The 25,192-nt window shown below is 38.7% G+C and overlaps 1 protein-coding gene across 1 annotated transcript; it reads left to right on the forward strand.

The window, feature by feature from the left end:
* The first annotated feature begins 5,928 nt into the window (after positions 1–5,928).
* LOC149996291 (uncharacterized) lies at positions 5,929–8,068 on the forward strand. The gene is made up of 2 exons (XM_090258251.1): positions 5,929–6,622; positions 6,776–8,068. The coding sequence occupies exons 1-2, from the start codon at positions 5,929–5,931 to the stop codon at positions 7,873–7,875; spliced, it is 1,794 nt and encodes a 597-aa protein (XP_090114377.1). The 3' UTR covers positions 7,876–8,068.
* The last annotated feature ends 17,124 nt before the right edge of the window (positions 8,069–25,192 follow it).

Below are 25,192 nucleotides of genomic sequence, written 5' to 3' on the forward strand. Positions count from 1 at the left end.
ATTTGCTTTAGGAATTATGATTCTTTGAGCAGGTGCATCTCAATTAACTTAATTGGAATTCATTCACTTATTAATCATCCAGTATGTAATGCTGTTGAAGAGGGTAAAAACAAAATAATCAAGGATATAACCTCCAATATCAGTGGGCAACCTGGGAACAATGCCGGGGTTGAAAAGCTGTGTGTTTGGTCAATGCTCCCTCAGTTCTTCACTAGCTATACCTTCTCATGGAATACTTTTAACATATATATAACCTTACCAATATTCAAACATAAATATAACCAAATAGAGTATGCATATTAGTTCCCACACATTTGTCATAAGTAACCATGTTTGAATACTATTTTCCATAGAAACCTTAGAAACATAGATGTCTCTAAATTCCAATTGCTCTTTCATTCATTTATACAATCTATAAAATGGGTTAATGATGCTCTGAGATCTTACAGAATTAAGGTGAATATTTTTCACAGTGTAAAGCAAAATCCTCCACTTAACTCTTCATTTTCAAAAGAATACATACACAGTATCATATAAATGTATTTAACATACTCACATGTACAATGAAAATAAGGTTTCTGTATTTTTCTATAATTGACCTCACCTTCCTTGCACCCTTCCACTCCACTGAGGGGCAAAAAAACAGATTTGCCAATTAATGTATCTCACCTGCTTTCAGTTCCATCTCCTCTTAGTTTATACTAGTAAACTACCCTTTCAGGTAGAAGGTCAATTCTTTAAAGTGTCTCACTGTTCCCAATGATGACAGCTGTTCAGTGACCAACAGAAAAGGTGCCATGCATATTTTTCTCTGAATTTTCACTGGCCATTGATGCTCTATATGGCTCAACCAGCCCTCGTGTGCTGGACGTCTGCAGCATGAGAGTTCCTTGTCAGTTCTTTCTGGGCTGGATAAGAACCAGCAGGAGTGCCTACTGACTCAGACAGCCCCAGAGGCTTGTTCACACTGTTGAAAGATAGATTCAAGTCTGCCTTAGAATCTCATTCTATCCTTGGCTGGGTTGGCCCATCCTCCATGACCATGGCAACACCCCCAGCAAACAATTGGTCCAGCATCACCTTCTTTCCACAATTTCCCCAAGGACCACAGGCCTTCTGAATACCAGCCACCTACATATGAGCTGAAAGCACAGGCGCTTCACCTCTGCCTTGGCTACCAGATAAAACTGCCTTGGTCAGTTTTATTTTGATAGGCACAATATCTCAAAATGAATATGGGCAGAGTCCTCTTCTTTCAGCCACCTTTATTGTATTGCAGGATGTTAGTTTCATGTGCTTCCATCTAATACCCCCACACTTCTGTGTCTTAGCCCCTCAGACCATTCATTACTCACTCAGGGACATTGGAAAACCCTTCTGCAGAACCTCCATGTCTTCACAGTGAGTGAATTCAAGTTAGAAAGAGAGATGTCTTTCCTTAATTTGTATTTTAGTTTCTAAAAACAGACTCAGCTGTTGGTATCTCAGATATAAACCTTATTTTACTTTCCAGATTTAGTAAATAAGTCCCTGTAAGGACCAGTTCCTCATATTCTTAGTGACTGAGATTCTTCAACCATCTTGTTCTTTGCTTTCTGGGGAAATAGGGAGATCTTATTCTAGCGACACCTAGTTTCAATTCCAACTTAGCCTACAGCATAGACAACGCATGCCATAGTTTGTAAATGATCAAATGTTGTGGCTATGGCAGTAAGATGGCCTTTAGAGAGGGATAGAAAACAGGTACGTTAAGAGACAGAGAATAAATCCAAATTCCTTGAAGGTGCTTATAATTCTTTAAGTTAGGCTGTTTCCCATATTTAAATATAATTGTTGATTTATTTTTTCAGAAAGGTTTTGAGGTGGAAATGTTAACTGAGCCTTATGCTCAATTTCATGTGTTTTGTTGACTGACGAGATACCTTTAAAAAAAAATTCCTGGACTTTGATGTGTAAAAGACCTATATCAACTGAATAACTTGATGATAAAATATTTGATGGAATGAAAAACTATGCAAGTTCCATGATCCTTTTTAAAGAAGGTGTGTTTCCCTAAAAATAAGCAATTCCCCAATGATGATGCTGCTTCTTTCCTTAATTTTATAGAATTATGGAAACTGACAATCCAAGCATAATAAGCCAGCAAACATATATACTGTGCACTGTCTTGGTGCCCACAATGCTAAGTCATGGAAATACAGAGGAAAACAAAGCAGACCTTGTCCTTGCTCTCATGAGGCTTACAATCTGGCAGTTATTTACTAGAAAGAATACTAGCTGTGAATTTAGCATAATGGGGTTTGACCTGCCTACCGGCCAGGTAGTATCAGCATGATCTTGGTTGATTGTTTAGTTTCTCTAAGACTTGATTTGCTCATATATAAAATGGGGCCATAATACCTCCTGTCCTATCTATCTTAAGATATATTACCATGAAGCTCAGATGTAATGAACCACAAATATGAAATCACTTAGTGAACATTAGAGTTCTCTGCAAAGACAAAGCAGTAGAAACAGGATGACAAGACATGTGCAGAACCTAAGTGTGCACATCACAATACTGACAAATTACTCTAGAGCCAACTCTGAAAAAATATTTTCTGCTCAGACAACACATTTTCTTGTTTTGGTGGATGTGAGGTACCTCAATAGTTTTTTTATACACTTTGAAGAAGATTCATCTTGCAGTCAGAGAAATGGTATTTTGTCTAAAGACATAGAAAATCAAACCTGTAAATTAAATCATAATAAATAATACACTACTGTATATTATTTAAAAGTTTACCAAATACTTTCATTTCTCTACCTCGTTTAGTCTCATTAATTCTAATCTTAACATGTTTGTGAATGGGTTATTTTATTATGTAATTTCCTGGCAATGATCAATAAAAATGTAAAATGCAAAAAAGTTGCCAAGTACCTTCAAATATTGTCTTGAAATTAGAAATTCCAGTCAGCTTTCGGAAACTTCCATATACAGAACTGCCACTTTTTAAAGACAGTTTGTCGGATACATTGTTCTTCTGTGTTGCATTTCCCTAGGACATGCTACACTCCCCCTTGGCTGAGTACTACTGCTGATGAAGGCTCTGCTTCTAATGTAAAATTCATCAGAGATGCATCAGGACCTTCCAGCAGGCCACTATGAGGCTGTCAATCACTTGAGCTCTTGCCAAGTAACATGGGCTAAGGTTGAGGCTCCTTTGTAAACACTTTAATGTAGGAAAATGGAGTGGCAGAAAAGACTCACTATTTATTACAGATAAAATAGGAGAAATCAACTAACAGGCACTAATGACTCAATAAAGGCTCTTGGTGCAAAGAAGTGTGGCAATGCCAAAAATAATTCTGAATTACACTCTTATTGAATTTTTACTGAAATTCAATCCAAATGCTTCTATATCTGTGTCAACTATGCTTTAGAAATATTTTCTGTGAAAAACAAAGACCTACGAGGTCTGTCTGGAAAAAGTCCAGGCATTGTTAATAAAATGAGAACAGTTTGCATGACATCAATGTAACCTGGCAGCCAAGGAGTGTGTACTGGAATGCACATGTGTGAACAATGACAACTTCGCTGTACTAGTTCGTGGGGGTGGTAGATGTATTTGAGTGAGCATCTGTACTGTGTGGCCATCATATTCAAAAATGACTGAGCAAGTAGATCAACAAATCTGTATCAAATTTTGCGTTAGCTTGCACATTCCTCAGAAATTATTTAGATGAGTTAAGAAGCCTGCAGCTATGGGCAACTGGTGATTGGCAGCTTCATCAACAACATGTCCACTCATGCATCACATCTTGTAAAGAGTTTTTTGGCAAAACGTCAAATCAACCAGCTGGCTCAGCCCCACTACAACCCAGATTTGGCAACCTGTGACTTCTGCCTTTTCCCAAAACTAAGATCACTTTTGAAAGGGAAGAGATTTCAGACCCTCAATGAAATTCAGGAAAATATGATGGGACACCTAATAGCAATTGGGAGAATTGTGTGAGATCCCAAAGTGCCCTCTTTGAAGGGCACTGAGATGTCATTGTCCTATGTACAATGTTTCTTGTATCTTCCATCTTCTTCAATAAATGTCTCTATTTTTCACATAATAAGGCTGGATATTTTCTGGATAGACCTCTTTGTATGTACACATCTAAGCATAGTTCAGGTTTACTTTCATTCTATATTAAATCTCTAAATTTTGATCAAAAAGCTCTGTATTTTCACAATACTTTATTTTATTAAATAATCAATTGCCTTATAACTTTTTTTTATTTTCTCTGGGATAAACTAAGGCTCTTACAAGTAGAATGTGATCCATATATCTTCACAACCCCATACACTTAATTTGGTGCTTCCACATAATTAAGATAGCCAGAAATTTATTGTTGAACAGAAGACAATTTTTTAATGACTTTAAATACTTTCAATACACAGCAGCTTCATTTTGAATTGAATTTATGAAAATCATTATGAGTATTTTGAAGAGTGGAAAACTTTTGAGAATGTTCTAGGTTGAGATCTTTTAAAAGGTTATTAAGACTAGAGTTCTATGAAGTGATGTTAGAATTGCAAATCAGTTTAAATTACTAATCTATTTGCTGAATATCAGGTACATCGATCAAAACATAAAAAGAGACTTCCGGTTTCCTGTGGCGGTCCTTTTGACCTCCCTAGCTGCCCTGAGTCGAGGTTCCGTAGCGCTGGGTCAGGGCCCAGGGGGCGCTTCCCGGAAAGTGCGCGGAGGCGGTCGACGCTCCGTGAGTTGCTTGTTTCTGAGGTCGCGGCCTCGGCTTCGCCGGGAGGGTCCGCTGGCGACAGCCGCGAGAATATTATGGGTGTGAGGGAAGTCGTAGAAGGACCAGGCAGAAGGCTGCTTGGATAACCTGCGTGAGTGTAAGGGGCCAGGAAGGCGGCTGCTGAGGTGGGGGAAGCAGTTGGATTCTGGATGAGGCTTTTTTAGGTGTGGCCGCCAAAATTTTCTCATTTTGAGACTGAGAGAGAGACAGCGGTAGTCAGGAATGATTCAGTGGTTTTGTTTTAGTAACTCGAACTATGGAAGCATTATCGTCTGAGAAGGGGAAGGCCACAGTAGTAAGAATGATTTTCACTGGGGCTCTCAAGCGTTGTCTGGGGCCCGTTAATGGTATGAGGTTGTTTCAGAGAGCAGTTCATAGACGCCTGTACCTCTGAGGTGGAATTCGGGATGTAGACATCTCCAAAGGAAGGGGAAAGTGTATGGGCCAGGGGGGAGCTGTAGATCATTTTGATAAGGGGACTCATGATCAGGGTTATAATGGTAGTAGTGGCCCAGGCACAGGCTGGGGCTGTGGACCAAGTTTTCTACTGGGAATTCTGATTGTGGGGAGTTTGTGTCACAACAGAGGATACAGTCAGAAGTGGTCATATAGAGAGATGAGGAAAGATTACGGTTTGTCAAATGTCCAAGCCCATGCGTGGATGTGAGATAGATTGTAAAGTTGAGAGTAATTCACACAAGAGGAGATGGGGGCTGGTCTCATCGGGACTTTGTTGTGATCCTTGGTGAGACCTGGGGTGTCCCAGTCAAGCTGATGGGTTAGCGTAGGGTCATAAGTGGGCATATGAGAGTCTTCCTGGGCATGGGGTAGAGGGCCACTGGAGCAGGGCCTTTAGTAAGGGCGAGGTGGACAGGGGAGGGCTGAGTCTGGTGTCGGGACATCAAGTGCAACACCAGTGGAGGAGGGCAGTGCATGTCTGAGAACTGATCTGGTTCTCAGTGGATGAGATTGAAGCCAGGAACTTTCAGGAAGGGAGGCCTTTACAGCAGAACTGAAGGCACCCTCCGTCAGTGGGGACTGTCAGAATCTGGACCGTAGTTGATACTGTTTGATTTTACCATGTATTCTCCGGACCACATGTGCTGAGTAAAGAGTAGAAAGGCCAAGGTGATGCCTATGGATATGAACTTTGCGGACGTGGCCATTGCCTTTTCCCAGGAGGAGTGGGAGCTCCTTGATGAGGCTCAGAGACACCTGTACTGCAGTGCGATGCTGGAGATCTTTGCACTTGTCGCATCTGTGGGTTGTTGTCATGAAAGGGAAGATGAGGAGGCCCCTTCTGAGCAGAGTGTATCTATAGGAGCAGAGTCACAGGTCGGGGCTTCTGAGATAGCTCCAGCAACCCAGAAGAACCATCCCTGTGAGCGGTGCGTCTCAGTCTTGAAAGATATTTTTCACCTGACTGAGTGCCAAGCAGCGTACCTTGAACAGAAAGCCTGTCTCAGTGACGCGTGTGTGAGAGGCTTCTGTTTCAGTGCAAACCTTCACCAGCAACAGAGACCTGCCAGTGGACAGAAGCCCTGGAAAGGAGATACGGACAGGGCCTCGTTTGTGACCAGCTGCAGCTTTTACGTATCAGGGGCACCTTTTACCAGTAGGGAGATTAGGAGTGACTTCTCGGCCATCTCAAGCTTTATCCAGCACCAGGCCACTCCCAAGAGTGAGGAGCCACACAGTTGCAATGGGAGTGGGCAGGCCTTTCATGGTAGCAAAACTCATCACCCATTGGGTGAATGTGAAGAAGCTGCCAGCCACACCCAGAAACTCGTTCAACATCAGAGTGTCTGTTCTGGAAAAGAGCTTGATGAGGGTAGCCAAGGTGGTAAGGCCTCCAGACAAATTTTGAACTTTGTTCCATATAGGAGAGTTCACACCAGAGAAAAGTTGCCCGATTGTAGCGATTGTGTGAAGTCCTTCATCCAAAGCTCTAGCCCCATTCAACACCAGAAAATTCCTAGTGGAGAAAAGCGGTATGAGTGCACTTTTTGTGGGAAATGCTTTCGCCACAAATTTGTCCTCCTTCAGCCTCAGAGAATTCACACTGGTGAAAAACCTTATGAGTGTGGTGAATGTGGGAAATCTTTTTGCCTTTCCTTTTCTCTCATTCAACACCATAGAATTCACACTGGTGAAAAACCTTATGAATGTAAGGATTGTGGAAAATTTTTCAGACAAAAGTCTAAACTCATTGATCACCACAGAGCTCACACTGGTGAGAGGCCTTATGAGTGTATTCAGTGTGGTAAATTTTTTATTCGCAAACATCACCTCCAAACACACAGGAGAGTTCACAGTGGGGAAAAGCCTTATGAATGCAGCGAATGTGGGAAAACCTTTGGAAAAAACTTTAACCTCCTTCAACATAGGAAACTTCACACTGGAGAAAAGCCTTTTGAGTGTAGTGATTGTGGAAAGTCTTTCAGCCAAAGATCTAACCTCTTACATCACCAGAGAGTTCACACTGGAGAAAAGCCTTATGAGTGTATTAAATGTGGAAAATATTTTAGTCGCAAATATCACCTACAGAGACATGGTAGAGTTCACACTGGAGAAAAGCTGTATGATTGTAGTGACTGTGGGAAATCCTTCAACCCAAGCTCTAGCATCATTCAACCGCAGAAAATTCCTAGTGGAGAAAAGCAGAATGAGTGCACTTTTTGTGGGAAATGCTTTCGCTACAAATCTGTCCTCATTAAACATGAGAGAATTCACACTGGAGAAAAGCCTTATGAATGTTGTGATTGTGGGAAGTCCTTTAGCCGAAGCTTTACCCTCCTTCAACACCAGAGAGTTCACACTGGAGAAAAGCCCTTTGAGTGCAGTGATTGTTTGAAGTCCTTCCACCAAAGGTCTGCCCTCATTCAACACCGGAAACATCACACTGGAGAAAAGCCCTTTGAGTGCAGTGATTGTGGGAAGTCTTTCACACAAAACAGTATGCTCATTTATCACCGTAGAAGTCACACTGGGGAAAGGCCATATGAATGTAGTGAATGTGGGAAGTGTTTTAGACAAAGCTCTAGCCTTTCCCGACACCACGTAATTCACAGTAAAGCCTTATGAATGAAGCGAATATGGAGAAAACTTTGGACAAATTGACTTGCTCACTTAATTATGCATGCTATTAATTATGATATTTGCCCTGACCAGGGATCAAATCTCCAACCTTGGGCTATTGGGACGATGCTTTAACCAACACACCCAGGACTGGAAAATTTTTTAACATCATCTGATATAGAACATCTTACACTTGGGAAATGCCTTCTCAGTGTTATTGTGGGAAATTCTTTTGTTTTAAATGGTATTTTTGAAAGATTATACTTGTTAATTTTTTTTTTAATAGAGGAGAAGGAAGGAACAGAAGAGAAATATCAATCGCTTGCCTCCCACATGCACACCAAATGGGGACTGGGCCTGCAGCCAGGCATGTGTCTTGATGAAGGATCAAACCAGTGACTTTACTGTTCAGGAGAAGGCTCAACCAGCTGAGCCATGCCGGTTGGGGTGATGGTGGAAAATTCTTTAGGGAACTCTTCAAAGTTATTCAAACCCATCCGGTTCATTCTAGAGGAAAGCATTATGAGTGGTGAATTTTGGAAATTCTTTATGCATTTCTCTAGTTTGATTCAACAGCAGAATGTTCACACTCGGGAAAGATTTTATGAGTATAGTAAAGGTAAGGAATCTTAGCTGCGATCCTCCCCTCCTTTTACTCCAGAAAGTTTCCACTGGAGAAAAGCCATATGTGTGTGGTAATTGTGGGAAATGCTTTGGCTACAGATGTGTACTCATTTAACAGTGGAGAAAAGCTGTATGAGTGTAGTGGTAGTGGTATGTCCTTCAGACAAAGTTCTATCCTTATTCAACACCAGAGAGTTCACAGTGGTGAAATGTTTTATCAGTGTAGTGAATATGGGAAACTACCCACAAACCTGACCTCATTCCTCATCAGACGGTTCACCCTGTAACTAAACTTTATGAGTGTAATGAACATGAGAAATCTTTTTCTTGTAAATCTCACCTTAAATGCCAGAGAGTTCACTGTGGAGAAAGCCTTAAATATACTGGGAATATTTTATTTCTCCACTCTATAACAATACTGGAAGAGAAACTCCTTTAGACCCATGTGCATGATTTTATATTTCATCAGAACATAAAATGTGCTAGATTCCTTATAATGTTTCAGGTATAAGCGAGCCTTTAAGGAGCTGATTGCACTTTCTAACCTGTCCAGAGATGTTACCAGGTTGATGTCACTGCTAGTTTTGTGGATCAAGCCATTTCACCTCTACCACCTGGTTCACCTGTTCATTGTGTGCCAGTCACAGCTCCTGCATGCTCAGGAAATCTGACCTCTGTGTTCTCCCATTTGCTTGAGGAATTTAAGAATATTCTGAGCTCTCAGCATGATCCTCATTCTTTTCCTCTGACTGGGGAATGGACCAGACTTAGTATTGGTCTGGAAGACCCATCCTTAGCTAATGACTGCCTCCATCAGAGACATTGTCTTTCTTACATGCTCTGATGGGTTTTTGCAGCTCCTCATTCACAAACCAGTAATCTGCCTCCTGTACACACTACTCTGGTGTATGGTCTTCTGTAAAGATATTTTTGCTTTTTTACCTTTGGTGATTCTTTTCAGTGGTTGATTTGAAAGCAGAATTGTGGTCTGTCAGCATGTAGAGTGAACAGATTTTTGTGGAGCTCTTAAACTTTTTTTTTAGAAGGGACGTAAAAGTGGCAGAAAATACTCTGTCCAATACTGGCTTATTTTTTGCTTTGACACCCAAGTCCTTAAAAGAAAGATTGTGTAATTTTGTGGTCCTGATTTGCATCCTTCTGCCTCATTTATTAAGGAGCTCATAGGTCACATTGAAGAGAGGGCATTGGTTGTGTTTCTGTAAACTATATAAATTATATTCCCTCATTCACATACACATTATATAATATTTGCTGCCACGGAAGCAACGCTTTCTCCCAGGATATGAGGTGATAGATGGTAGAGTCCAAATAGGGTTGCCAACCTAAATTTCTAAGAAAAGGGATATCTAGGTTTTTATTTGGAACCTGTTTTAAAAAGTTTATTCAGGTATATGTACAATGACATGCAGCAAAGTGCACTTACCTAATGTGTACTATTTGGTGAACTTTGACATGGACAAAGCTGTGAACCATCACTCATGAAAGGAATTTAACTGGCACTTGTATGCAGAGTGGGGCAAAAGTAGTTTTATAGTTGTGAGTATGCAAAACAGTTTATTCTGGTATTATTATTGTTATTTGTATTATTTAATTGCATTGTTTTCCAGACAAACAACTGTAAACCTACTTTTGTCCCATCCTGTAGTTACCTCTTGCCTTTTTATAATCTCTCCCTGGGTTTCTTAGCCCCTCCCCCAGGCAATCATTAATATATCTTCCTTTATAATAGGTCATATTTTGTATGACTTTATAGACATTATAATGTGTATACTCTTAAGAAATATTGGTTCCCTTCATGCTGCATGGTTATTTTGAGAGTGAACACTAATACTTCTGTGAATAGTTCTTTTTATTGCTGAGTAGTACTGTGTTTTTTTTATCCATTTTTCTGTCTATGGTTTGGTTTATTTTCAGGTTTGAGGTATTACAAATAATGCTGCTATGCATGTTTGCCTTCAGTTCTTTATACAGATGTTTACTTCTCAAAGTGTCTGAATATTTTAGAAAAAAAATAAATGTAAAATACTTGTTAAAAAAAAAAAAAAAAACATAAAAAGAAAAATTAGAAGTCAGAGGTGATTGACAGCCAGGCACTCAACTTACTACCCAGCTTGTCAGTAATGAAAGGAAGAGCAATACACCCAACAATCTCACCTGATAGAACAAACTATAATTCAGGCAAGTTAGATAACTGTGCAAGACTGCAGAGTTAGCTGGGAGAATTGAAAAGAAAAAAAATAATTCAATGTGCATGTCCTGAGGCACCTTATACAATGCTCTAGCACTTCTAAGTTAATGGTTACACTGAAAATCTGAACAATTTAATGACCTTAAATAAAAATCATCAAAACTATTAAACCAATGTTAAGTTTGATAGTATTTTCATATTTTCAAATAATTATTCCTTAATAGTAACATCTGTCTTCATTATGCAGTTTGTTGCCCAAGTTCTGGCTATTGATCTTACCCCGTATTACTTATACTCTGATCCTTAGCTCTCACATTCACAAAACAAACAAAATAATACTTCCTCTGCTAAGGCAATTCCACTGCTCTGCAATGTTCCAATGTCCCCATCTGGACACATGATAAAATTGATTGTACCTCCCATTCTCCTGAAAGCAGGCAATGACCATGTCACTGACATTACAACAGATGTGAGCATATGTGAATGTGTCACTTTGAGGCAGAAAATTTCAGGAGTTAGTGTGTGATTTGCTGGTTCTCTTTCCACTGCCACAGTAATGAGCGACCTTTCAGGTAGTTCCAGAAGCTCCCATCAGACTGAATCCTTGAGTATAAATAATGTGGAGAAGAGCTCTTTATGAGTCAAAATGGATGTGTAGAATGAGTAGTAAAAAAGAGAAAAACATCGCTGTTGTTTTAAGCCACTAAGTACTGGTGGTTATTTGTTACCACAGCATAACCTTAACTGGCTTAATTCACCTTTGGAATTCTTCTAGTATTAAAACTTTTGTGTATAAATCACCACTTTCCCTTAACAGGCACTCAATCCAGTAATGTCAACTAGTTTGACTTCAACTGAAAGTAATCACTAGTAGTTCCAAGAGCAAGTAATCACACATATTGTACAGAACTGAATTGTACATAACTGAATTGTACACAAGAGTAGGGCCCAAACTGGTGGAAGAGTAAGTGATAACTACACTAATCTTCTCCCAGGAGCAAACTGGGATTATAACTAAAGTAAAGAAAAATCATCCTGAATAGCCAACTGAACACTAGCTTGAGAGAAGCCTTACAACCAATGATATACATAAGAAACCACTTCACCACAATGACACTGGTAAGGAGTGCAGATGTGTGAGAAGGCTGGCTGGTCTCCCACAGGTGGCCACTGAAGTTCCCAAGGGATACTTCAGCAGCCAGAAGGGTTTCTCCTGAGAAGTGTGGAGTCTAAACCCCAAGCTAGCTCCCCAACATAGAGCACTAGAACTTGAAAGGAACCCAAATAAAATTCAGCTGTGAAAGCAGCAGGGTTTCTGTCTGCAAGGGAGAGATGCCTAAAGACACAGAAAGCCTCTTAAAGGACCAACACACTAAATCTCATTTGCAGTCACTTACCGAGGACTCTGAGGAGGAAGGGCATAGTGGACTAGAAAAACATGAGGGGAGTGTGGAGTTGGTGGCTCTGCAAAGAGATGAAGAATTAATTCTCAGGATTCCTGTGCTCAGTGACCTACTATACTGCAGAAGTCCTTTTTCTCAGGCATAGTACTCCCCTCCAAGTGGCATCAGCCTGAGGGAAAGCAATAGGCCCACCCAGAGGAAACCCTCCCTCTCCACCCTGTGGAACTTAAGCAAGGCTGATGAGTACAGCTGGAGGCTATTTCAGTGATTGTGCCTAACAGCAAAGGCAGATCTCTGGGAGCTCTGAGGATAAGCTAACACTCCCCCATGCCCAATACTGGTAAAAGCTGACCTTACTGCACAATTTAGTTCTTTCTGCATAAAAACAAGCCCAGCAGAGGGAACCACAAATTTTGAATTGCTGGTAGCTCCAACAGGCTGCCTAGGGCCAGTCACATAAAGTATCAGACATAGGTCTGAACCTGAGTCTTTGCAGATCTACCTAATACCTAGAAACAAATACCAAAAACAGGCAAAATGGAAAAACAAAGAAACAGGCCCAAAATGAAAGAATAAGAGAACTCTCCAGAAAAAGCACTAAATAAAATGGAAACAAATAATTTATAGGATATAGAGTTTAGAGTAATGATTATCAGGATATTCAATAGCATGTAAAAAGACATAGAAACTATAAAGAAGGAGCAGTCAGAAATAAAGAATGCAATATCTGAAATAAATACTACACTGGAAGGAATAAATAGTCAGATGAAGCAGAGATAGAATCAGTGATTTGAAAGACAAAAACAAAAAACAAACAAACAAACAAAAAAAAAAAACACCCAAGCAAAGCAGCCAAAAGAAAAAAAAATTTTTTTTTAGTGAAGGGAGCTTAAAAACCATTTGGGACAACATGAAACATAACAACATCTGCATCATGGGAATACCCAAATGAGAAGAGAGTGAGCAAGGGATTGAGAACCTATTTAAAGAATTAATGATGGAAAACTTCCCTAATATGGGAAGGAAAATGCCACACAAGTCCAGGAAGTGCAGAGAATCCCCAATAAGATAGACCCAAAGAGGCCCACACTAAGACCCATCATAAGAATAATGATAAATCTCAAAGACAAGGAGAGAATCTTAAAAGCCACAAGAGAAAAACAGTAGTTACCTACAAGGGAGCTCCAATTAGACTGTCATCTGATTTCTCAACAGAAACATTTTAGGCCAGAAGGGATTGGCATGAAATAATCAAGGTGATGGAAAGCAAGGACCTATAACCAAGGCTACTTTATCCATCAAGGAAGGCTATCATTTAAATTTGGAGGAGAGCAAAGAGCTTCCAAGACAAGAAAAAGCTAATGGAGTTTGTTAACACCAAACCAGTACTGCAACATATGTTAAAGGACATGCTTTAAGAAGAAGAGGAAGAAAGAGAAAAATAGTAAAAATAAATAAAATGGCAATAAATACACATCTATCAATAATCCTCTTAAATGTACATGGCTTAAATACTCCAATAAAAAAATATAAAGTAGCTGAATGGATAAGAAATATATTGTCTCCAAGAGACCCACTTGAGATTGAATTTCACATGAAATAGAACTAGTGATTTTATACCATTAACACACACATACACACAACACAATGTGTATGCACAGCACCTTGTACCTAAATATTAATAATTTATTTGTGTAGAGGACTTTGCCAAATACTTTAGTCTGTTATTTCACTTGAACAAAAATTATTTTGAGGCATAAAATACTTAGGAGCTGAATGTTCTTAACTTCTTATGGGGCAACTGTCCCCTTTAAAGATTTACTGGAAGTTAACAATCATCTCTTCAAAAAGTTGCATGTAATCACAAATGCACATTTTGCACATAATTATAAGAGACTTATCAGGCTCACTGTAACCCATGATAGACTCCTGGTCAAGAATTTTAACATTAACATTCTAGGATATTTCTATCTTTACTACAGTTCTGTAATATATTAAAATATTTCACATCTCACCCATCAGCGTTTTTTTGTTTGTTTGTTTGTTTGTTTTTTGAAAGTTTGGGAATCCAAACCAAAAGAAAAAATATTATAAAACTATCAAATACATATTTCATTTTATGCAGTTTGTATAGAAGAAACTCTAGTAATCTTTGTGTTTTTTATCTTTTGCTCTTCTAAGGAATGAGATGTTCCTCTCATTCCCCAGTATTTAAATTTTCCATATGAACAGTAACTTTAGAACTGCCATAGGCAAGAGCCACAATAGAAGATGAAGAGACAAAAATAGTGCTAAATAGCAATGAGAGGAGTAGGTACTGTATCTTGGAATCTCTAAGCTACCACAGAACTGTTGGGTTACTCAATGGCAGAAAATGCAGAGAATAATTTGCCCAGTTGTGAGATTTGCTTTCTTTACTCAGGCTGAACCTAAGCTCTAACAGGATTTCCACTGGTCCTACAGAAGCACCAGAGCTTTGTGACTAGGGATAGGAATGATATACTGATCTTTAGTCTTTGATCTAAAACAAAGTATCTGACCAATGGTGGATGTGAGGAGAAACCACAAGATCATTCACAAATTGGATTCTCCTCACAACCCATTTGTACTCTATAGGCATAGATTTATGAGGTGAGAATGCCTTACTCATTATTGGATTTTACAACCTGGATTTTTCAAGAATCTGTTAGAAGCCTGAATTTACTTCTTAAACCAGAAGCAAACTGAAGGATTAACTTTAGATAGAAGTTAAAATTCTCAGTAATGGAGATAAGAGGTTTATCATTTTTGTAGAAAGTGCACAGGCATTATCTGTGTGCTATATCTTTGTGTCCTAAATGAGCTGTGGCTCTGAGTCGGGCAGGTTCTGAACTATTATCAGCCTCTATAGTGTGCACATAGCAACACACCACAGGAAAATAAAGGTTCACTGATCTTCTGCAGCACGGCAAGACTTTTGATGAAGATAGTAAAAAATCCACATAGTAAGGACTTACCCCACTGTATACATGTTGCTCTTTTCTCTACCTGTTTTCCCACACAACTCTTCTTAGAGCCTTTGCTTGTCAGTGGGCATATTCACAGCATGTTACATGGTTACACACACACACATACACATGACATGTCAGCATCTATATCTTGATAAATACAAGAATTCTATATACATTGTCCTGTATTTTTGCTTTTTTAAAATTTTATAACGCATCTTGGAGATTTTTCTATATTGGCACCATATAGACTTAACTGTCTTTTTTAAAAAAAATTAACAAGATAAATCTTTTCTTTTTTAAATGAAAAAGCATAACCCTGATCAGGTGACTCAGTTGGTTAGAGAATCTTCCTGTACACCCAATGGTTGCAGGTTTGATCCCAGGTCAGGGAGTGTGCAGAAGGCAACCAATTAATGTCCCCCCACCTCGCTCTCTTCCTTCCTTTTTCTCTCTCTAAAAAAAAAAATCAATAAACATATCCTTGGGTGAGGATTTAAACAAATGAAAGAGTATAAGTGGGAATAAAGTGAAAAAATAGGTACTCTTCTAATCTCAGATCTCTGATTTCTCAGTCTCTGCCCAGAAGCAGCCATTGGTCAAGCTGTTAAACAGAACTAATAAAAATACAGTGTGGGGCGAAGTAGGTTTACAGTAGTTCATGTGGAAAATAATACAATAATTAATAGATAATAACACAAGAATAAACTCTGTGTTTTGTGTACTCATTACTGTAAACCTACTTTTGCCCTACCCTATATAAATATGTATGGAGAGAGAATAAGAGAAGATTAAAGATAGCTACAAATTCCTTGCTGCCCTCTCATGCACAGGTGGAGTCTGTTTTTCCATCTTCTTGAATCTGGTTGGTCTTCTCATTGCTTTTATATATATATTTCCATGGCTGGTTTTAAAGCATCTTTAGCAGTTTTGACAAGTTTTGTGTGTGAGTGTTTTTTCTCTGTGAACTATCATTAATGTATTTTACTCTTCATAGTGTTCATTCTTTTAGTGAGTTATAGGACTTTCATAAATTGAGAAAATTAATTATTTTTATTCTATAATTTTAATATATATAACCAAACATATAATAAAAATTTTAGGCTAAATGATATTAGTTTTTCATATTTTTTCAGTTATTTTATATTCTTATGGTTTTAATTTAATAGTTTGTATGTCTTTATATAGCTAAAAGAAGTAATATAGAAACTTAGTTATAGCTTCTTCGAGGTGGCTATTTTTCAATCATTATTTAAATGCAAATCTGCATACTAAATTCTCATATCTATTTGCATTCTTCTTCTATTTTAATTCATGCAAAAATTCTTGGATTTAGTATTTTTTAATTTTATAATTTTTATATAAAATTACAAAAGTGATTAGACATCTTTAGATACCATTATGAATTTGAGTTTAAATTTTAAATTAAAATATTCTAGCAAGGTTCATACCAATTTCAAATGGTAACCAAATTACCATATTATAAAAACTATAAATCACAACACAGGCCATAAAAAGTGACAAAGAAGGACATTTCATAATACTTAAGGGAACAATCCATCAGGAAGATATAACCATGGTAAATGTGTCTGTATCCAACATAGGAACACAGATACATAAGAAAAATATTGGAAAGCTATAAGAAGGATACCAAACAGCAACACATTCATAATAGGGGACTTTAACACCCCACTGTCAACAATGGGCAGATCTTCGAAGCAAAGAAACACCAAAGATATTGAGGCACTGAAAAACACAATAGATCAAATGGACTTAGTCAATATATATAGAACTTTTTACCCCGAAGAACCAAAATATACATTCTTCTCAAGTGCACACACATGGAACATTTTCAAAGATAGACCACATGGTAGAACACAAAACAGGCCTCAACAAATTCAAGAAAATTGAAATTATATCAAGCACCTTCTCATATCACAGTGGCTTAAAACAGGAAATCAGGCTCAAGAAAAAACTCAAAAACATTCAAACTAATGGAAAATAAATAAAGTGCTATTAAATAATGAATGGGTTAACAATGACATCAAGGAAGAAATCAAAAAGTTTCTGGAAACAACCAATAATAAATACACAACAGCTCAAAACCAATTGGGCACAGTGAAAGCTGTCCTGAGAGAAAAGTTCAAAACAATACAGGCATACCTAAAAAGGATAGAAGAATCTCTAATAAAAAATCTAACATGATAACTATAAAAACAAGAAGAACAACAACAAACAAAGCCCTGAGAAAGTAGAAGAAAGAAAATTATCAAGAGCAGACCAGAATTAAGTGATATAAAGACTAAATAAACAATTCAAAAGATCAATAAAACCAGGAGCTGGTTCTTTGAAAAGATTAACAAAATCAACAAATCTTTAACCAGATCATCAAGAAAAAAATTGAGAGTACCCAAATAAACAAAATCAGAAACAAAAGAGGAGAAATCACAACAAATATCACAGAAATACAAAGGATTGTAAGAAATTACTAGGAACAACTGAATGACAAGAAATTTCACAACATAGATGAAATGGAAAAATATCTAGAAACATGATCTTCCATAATGGAATCAAGAAGAAGCAGAAAGCCTGAACAGACCAGTAATCAAAAATTTCCTGGCACACAAAAGCCCTGGACTGGATGGCTTCACAGGCAAATTTTACAAAACATTTAGAGAAGAGCTAACTTAAACTATTCCAAAAAGTCCAAAAAGAGGGAAGATTCACAAACTCTTTCTATGAAGCCAGTATTACCCAAATTTCAAAACCAGACCAAGACACAAAAAAGAAAGAAGACCACAGAGCAATATCGCTGATGAACATAGATGCTAAAATTCTCAACAAAATATTGGCAAACCAGATGATACAACACATTAAAAAGATCATACACCATGATCAAGTGGGATTCATCCCAGGGATGTAACGATGGTTTAAGAGTCACAAATCAGTAAACGTAATACACAACATAAACAAAATGAAAGACAAAAACCACATGATCATATCAGTAGATGCTGAAAAAGCATTTGATGAAGTACAACACCTATTTAAGATGAAAACACTCAGCAAAGTGGGAAGAGAGGGAGCACACCTCAACGTAATAAAGGCCATATGTAAGAAACCTGAAGCCAACATCATACTAAATGGGCAGAAACTGAAAGCATTTCCCCTGAGATCAGGAACAGATCAAGGATTGTCCACTCTCTCCACCCCTATTCAACATTATCTTGGAAGTTCTAGCCACAGCAATCAGACAAGAAAAAGAAATAAAAGGCATCCAAATTAGAAAAGAGGAAGTAAAACTGTCATTACTTGCAGATGACATGATAGTGTACATAGAAAACCCTATAGACTCCATGAAAAAACTACTCGACCTCATAAGTGAATTTGGTAAAATAGCAGGATACAAAGTCAATATTCAGACATTGAAGGCATTTTGGTACACCAACAATAAAATCTCAGAGATAGAAACTAGGAAAATAAAAACTCCTTTTACTATAGCAACAAGAAAAATAAAGAACCTAAGAATAAACTTAAACAAGGGGGTAAAAAAACTGTACTCAGAAAATTACATAACACTAGAGAAATAAATTAAGGAAGATACAAATAAATGGAAGTATATACTATGTTTGTGGATGGGAAAAATCAACATCATTAAAATGACTGTACTACCCAAAGCAATTTATGGATTCAACACAATCCCTATTAAAATACCAATGTCATATTTCTCAGACCTAGAACAAATACTTCAAAATTTTATATGGAACCAAAAAAAGTCCCCAAATAACCACAGCAATCTTGAGGAAGAAGAACACAGTAGTATGAATCAAAATATTTGATATCAAACTATACTATAAAACCACTGTAATCAAGATAGCCTGGTACTGGCATAAGAACAGACATATAGATCAATGGAACAGAACAGAGGTCCAGAAATAAACCTAGGTCTATTTGGACAACTAATATTTGACAAAAGGGAAAGGAACATAAAATGGAGTGAGAAGGCCCTCTTCAACAAATGGTGCTGTGAGACCTGGACAAGGACATGTAAAAAAAAATGAAAATAGACCACCGACTTACACCATACACAAGAGTAAACTCAAGACAGATAAAAGACTTAAATGTAAGCCATAACACCATAAAATTCCTAGAGGAAAACAAAGGCAGAAAATTCTCAGATATCCCATGTAGCAATATATCTCCTAAGGCAAGGGAAATAAAGGAAAGAATAAACAAATGGGACTACATCAAACTAAAGAATTTCTTCTCAGCAAAAGAAAACATCAGCAAGGTGAAAAGGGAACCAACTGTATGGGAAAACATATTTGCCAATGATACCTCAGACAAGGGATTGATCTCCACAATATATAAAGAGCTTATATGACTCAACACCAAGACATACAACCCAATTAAAAAAATGCGCAAAGGACCGTAACAAACACTTCTCCAAAGAGGACATACAGAGGGTCCATACACATATGAAAGAATGCTCAACATCATTGGCCATCAGAGAGAAGCAAGTAAAAACCACAATGAGATACCACCTCACACCAGTCAGAATGGCCATCATCAACAAATCAGCTCTGTTAGCTGCACTGGCTATGGTGCCTGTAGTTAACACGGTTTTGCCCTTTCAGAGCTCAGCCACTTAGAAAGCTGCATGAAGCCTTTACTCCAAGCAATCTGCAGTCATCATTGCACATCGTGCGATTGTGTGGCTGTCGTTGCCGCTGTTTCCAGTAGCTGCCATGCTGATGTGCATCTTCCTTTTCTACATTAAGTAGAGTACCACCAACAGTATTTTGACAAAATGGAATTGCACTCCAGGGCCAGGAAATTCTTCTGGCAGCTCAGTTGCTCTGATTACACAGAAGCCACCTGGAAGCTTTGTAGCCCTCTACATAGTGAGATGTCTACTCTCATTTGCTTTAGAGGGCTCTCCCTGACCAGGCCAACTTCTTGTTTCTCAAAGTTTTCTTTTTAGGGCAGAATAAAGAATCCAAATAAAGAGAGGGGAAGATGGCAGAGGAGTGAGAAGAGGCTGCGGTTTCAGGGTCCCGAGACCCGTCTGCAGTTTGGGCTAATTGCAGACAGAACATCTCAGTGAGCAGCTGGACACTGGCAGGAGTCGAGCCAAGGCACTGCTGGATTAGAGAAAATCCATCTGGGAACAACCTATTTAGTGAGGATAGTGGAGGAAAAGGGGACAAAACAGGATTCCTGACTGGGACGGCTGCCCGAGCTGTGGCTGGAAGTACACAAAGGCTTTTTGGCGATCACAGCCTACCTGGGAGAGAAGTTGGGAGGAGAGCGGATCTCTGCCCACTGGCAGAGATGGGACCCGACCAAGTGGCATTGGCGCTGAAGGACAGGAGACAGCGTGCTGCCGGGCAAGTGAGAACATAATTCTCCTTTATATTTTTCTCTAGTGGATGGTGGAGAGGGGAGGAAAGTTTGGGGGTGGTAGGCCATTCTTGAGGAGCGCAGGCGCAGTGGTGCGCTCATCCACCCCCCAACCCTCCCCTTGGGTCACAGGGCGCGCATAGGGAAGTGCTCTCACTCACTGGCCCAGGTGCATGGGGCCGTGAGTCCAGGCGTCCCTCGGACACTCCCCAACGGACATAAGATCACTGCCCCAATGGGCACAGGGAGGGCCTACTGAACACGCAGAGGCCCGTGCGCAGATACCCCTAGACAGCTCCCGTGGGTGCCGGGCCGCAGGCCAGAAAGCAGACCACTAGCTCAGGCTCTGTTCCTGCCAGCCCAGATGGGTGAGGGAAGGCAGTCGGCTGCGGCGCCAGAACAACGGGCGGCAGTGACTCACAGACGCTCACTTCCACTGAGCACAAGTGTCCGTGGCCCCGCCCTAAGAGGTGAGAGACCAACTCCCGGAGCTCGGCTCAGTGGGACTAAGGGCATGGGCACGCAAGCGTGAAAACACTTCAGCCTGGGGACAATAGGCGCCAATCGCAGGGCAAGTTCTCGGGCTGCTCGCGCGCGTGCAGGGACGCGCGCACGGACACCTCAACTGGCTCCGGTGGGCAGCAAGGGAGCGTGCCGTGCTGGCAACCACGGGCACGCACCATTGTGGCAACCGCGGGCACACACCATTGCTGCAAGAAACAAGAACCTCTGAACCACCACACTAGACCAGCTGTGGACGCAGAAAAAGAAGGCAACACACCAAGGCTAAAACGGACATCTCCACAAAAGAATTCGAGATAAAGTGGATAGAGTGACTCTCAATCAACAAGCCAGAAGGAATATCCTAACAAAAAAATCTGAAATATAACCAGACAGCATAAACAAACGATATAAAAGGTACCCCCAAGAACATCAGGCTCAGGAGATCAAAGAGACTGCATCACTGAAACCCCTAGATCTACCATAAAAAATCTCATACCACAAAGGTGGGAAGGCAAAGCAGACAAATCCAAATAACAAAAACAAACAAGAAGAATCCAACATGGTAAGACACAGGAACAGCCTCTCAAAGAAAAGAAAAGAGGAATCCCCAGAAAGAGAGGTAGATGGAATAGACATAGCACAAATGTCAGACATGGAATTCATAACTATGGTGGTGAAGAAGCTCAATATGCTCGAAAACCTCAAAAACAACTATGACAACTTCCAAGGAAGTTACCAACAGCTCCAACAAAATTATAGGGAACTTGCAGAAAACTACACCAGCATAAAAAAAGACATAGAAACTATCAACAAGAACCAGGAAGAAATGAAGAATGCAATCTCTGAACTGAAAAACACAGTAGACTCAGTCAAAAGCAGACTAAACGAAGCAGAGGATCGGATTAGTGAGTTAGAGGATAATGTAGGTAATAATTCTCAAATGATACAGCAAAATGAAAAAAGATTGAAAAAATATAAACAAGATGTAAGGGAATTACAGGATAGCATTAAAAAAAATAGTATCAGGATCATAGGAATAAGAGAGGGAGAAGAAAAGGAGCATGGAATAGAAAAACTGATAGGAGAAATAGTGACAGAAAATTTTCCGAACCTGATGAGAGAAAAAGTTATGCAAGTCCAAGAAGCACTGAGAGTTCCAATAAAGAGGAACCCCCAAAAACCCACTCCAAGGCAAATCATAGTTAAAATGGCAACATTCCAAGACAAAGAGAGAATCCTAAAAGCAGCAAGAGAAAAACAGCAGATAACTTACAAGGGAGCTCCAATAAGGCTATCAACCGATTTCTAAACAGAAACATTACAAGCCAGAAGGGAATGGTCAAAAATATTTCAAGCAATGAAAAACAAAGGCCTACAACCAAGAATACTCTACCTAGCAAGGCTCTCATTCAAAATAGAAGGGGAAATAAGGAGTTTCTCAGACAAAGGAAGACTAAAAGAATACATCTCCACAAAACCAGCATTGCAAGAGATGCTAAAGGAAATATTCTAAGAAAAAGGAAGAGAAAAAACAAAAAAAGAGTAGAGCAACAGAGATACAAAAGGGAAATGAATAAATACATGTCAATAGTAACGTTAAATGTAAATGGATTAAATGCTCCCATTAAAAGACATAGGGTAACGGAATGGATAAGAAAACAGCACCCACATATTTGCTGTCTACAAGAAACACACCTGAAAACAAAAGATTTACATAGACTGAAAGTAAAGGGATATAAAAAAATATTTCAAGCAAATGGACCTGAAAAAGAAGCTGGGATGGCAGTCCTCATATCAGACGAATTTCAAAGCAAGTGCAATAAAAAGAGACAAAGAAGGACATTTCATAATAATTAAAGGAATGATTCATCAAGAAGATATAACACTGATAAACATATATGCACCCAACATAGGAGCACCCAAATACATAAAGAAAATGCTAAAAGACCACAAGAAGGATATTAACAACAACACACTCATAGTAGGGGACTTCAATACTCCATTATCAACAATAGACAGATCATCAAAGCAAAGAAACACCAAGGATATACAGGCATTGAACAACACACTAAACCACATGGACTTAACTGATATATATAGAAATTTTCACCCCAAAGAAGCAAAATATACATTCTTTTCAAAGGCACATGGGACATTTTCAAAGATAAGCCACATAATAGGACACAAAACAAGCCTCAACAAATTCAAGAAAATTGAAATTGTATCAAGCATCTTTTCAGACCACAATGCCTTGAAACTAAAAATCAACCTCAGGGAAAAAAATCAAAGACACCCAAACTCATGGAGAATGAACAACACGCTCTTAAATAATGAATGGGTTAACAATGACATCAAAGAGGAAATCAAGAAATTTCTAGAAACTAATGACAATGAACACACAACAGCCCAAAACCTATGGGACACAGCAAAAGCAGTCCTAAGAGGGAAGTTCATAGCAATACAGGCATATCTGAAAAGGCTAGAAGAAGCTCAAATAAAAAACCTAACCATAAAGCTACAAGAACTAGAACAGCAACCACAAACAAAGCCTAGGGCAAAAAGAAGAAAGGAAATCATCAAGATCAAAGCAGAATTAAACAACATAGAAATGAAACAAACAATCCAAAAAATCAACAAAACTAGGAGCTTGTTCTTTGAAAAAATAAACAAAATTGAGAAGCCTCTAGCCAGGCTCATTAAGAAAAAAAGAGAGAAGACCCAAATAAACAAAGTCAGAAATGAAAGAGGAGAACTCACGACTGATAACTCAGAAATACAAACAATTATAAGAAATTACTACAAACAACTATATGGCAAGAAATTTGACAACCTAGTAGAAATGGACAGATTTCTAGAAACATATAACCTTCCAAAACTGAATCAAGAAGAAGTAGAAAGTCTCAACAGACCAATAACAAGGAAGGAAATTGAAATAGTAATAAAAAATCTCCCTCCACACAAAAGCCCTGGACCGGATGGCTTCACAGGCGAATTTTACAAAACATTTAGGGAAGAACTAACTCCTACCCTCCTCAAACTATTCCAAAAAATCCAAGAGGAGGGAAAAATCCCAAACTCTTTCTATGAAGCCACTATTACCCTAATCCCAAAACCAGGTCAAGACACAACAAAGAAAGAAAACTGCAGGACAATATCACTGATGAACATAGATGCGAAAATCCTCAACAAAATATTGGCAAACAGGATCCAACAATACATCAAAAAGATCATACACCATGATCAAGTGCGATTCATCCCAGGGGTGCAAGGATGGTTTAATATTCACAAATCAGTAAACGTAATACACCACATAAACAAAATGAAAGACAAAAATCACATGATCATATCACTAGATGCAGAAAAAGCATTTGATAAAGTACAACACCCATTTATGATGAAAACACTCAGCAAAATGGGAATAGAGGGAGCATACCTTAACATAATTAAGGCTATATATGAGAAGCCTGAAGCCAACATCATACTCAATGGACAAAAACTGAAAGCATTCCCCCTGAAATCAGGAACTAGACAAGGCTGTCCACTCTCCCCACTTCTATTCAACATAGTCTTGGAAGTCCTAGCCACAGCAATCAGACAAGACAAACAAATAAAAGGCATCCAAATTGGGAAAGAAGAAGTAAAACTATCACTATTTGCAGACGACATGATAGTATACCCAGAAAACCCTGTAAAATCCACTAAAAGATTACTTGATATAATAAGTGAATTTGGCAAAATAGCAGGGTACAAAATAAATATACAGAAATCTATGGCATTTCTGTACACCAACAATAAAATATCAGAGACAGAAGCAAAAAAGAAAATACCACTTACTATAGCAACAAGAAAAATAAAGTACCTAGGAATAAACTTAACCAAAGAGATAAAAGACCTGTACACTGAAAATTATGCAACATTGAAGAAAGAAATTAAGGAAGATACAAATAAATGGAGGCAAATACCATGTTCTTGGATGGGAAGATTCAACATCATCAAAATGACCATACTACCCAAAGCAATTTACAGATTCAATGCAATCCCTATTAAAATACCAATCACATATTTCACTGACCTAGAACAAATCCTCCAAAAATTCATATGGAACCAAAAGCAATCTTGAAACAGAAGAACACAGCGGGAGGAATCACGATACCAGACATCAAACAATACTACAAAGCCACTGTGATCAAAACAGT

The sequence above is a fragment of the Furipterus horrens genome, unplaced genomic scaffold (genome assembly GCF_987537825.1).
Source record: "Furipterus horrens unplaced genomic scaffold, mFurHor1.1.pri manual_scaffold_12, whole genome shotgun sequence".
In the NCBI taxonomy this organism is placed as follows: Eukaryota; Metazoa; Chordata; class Mammalia; order Chiroptera; family Furipteridae; genus Furipterus; species Furipterus horrens.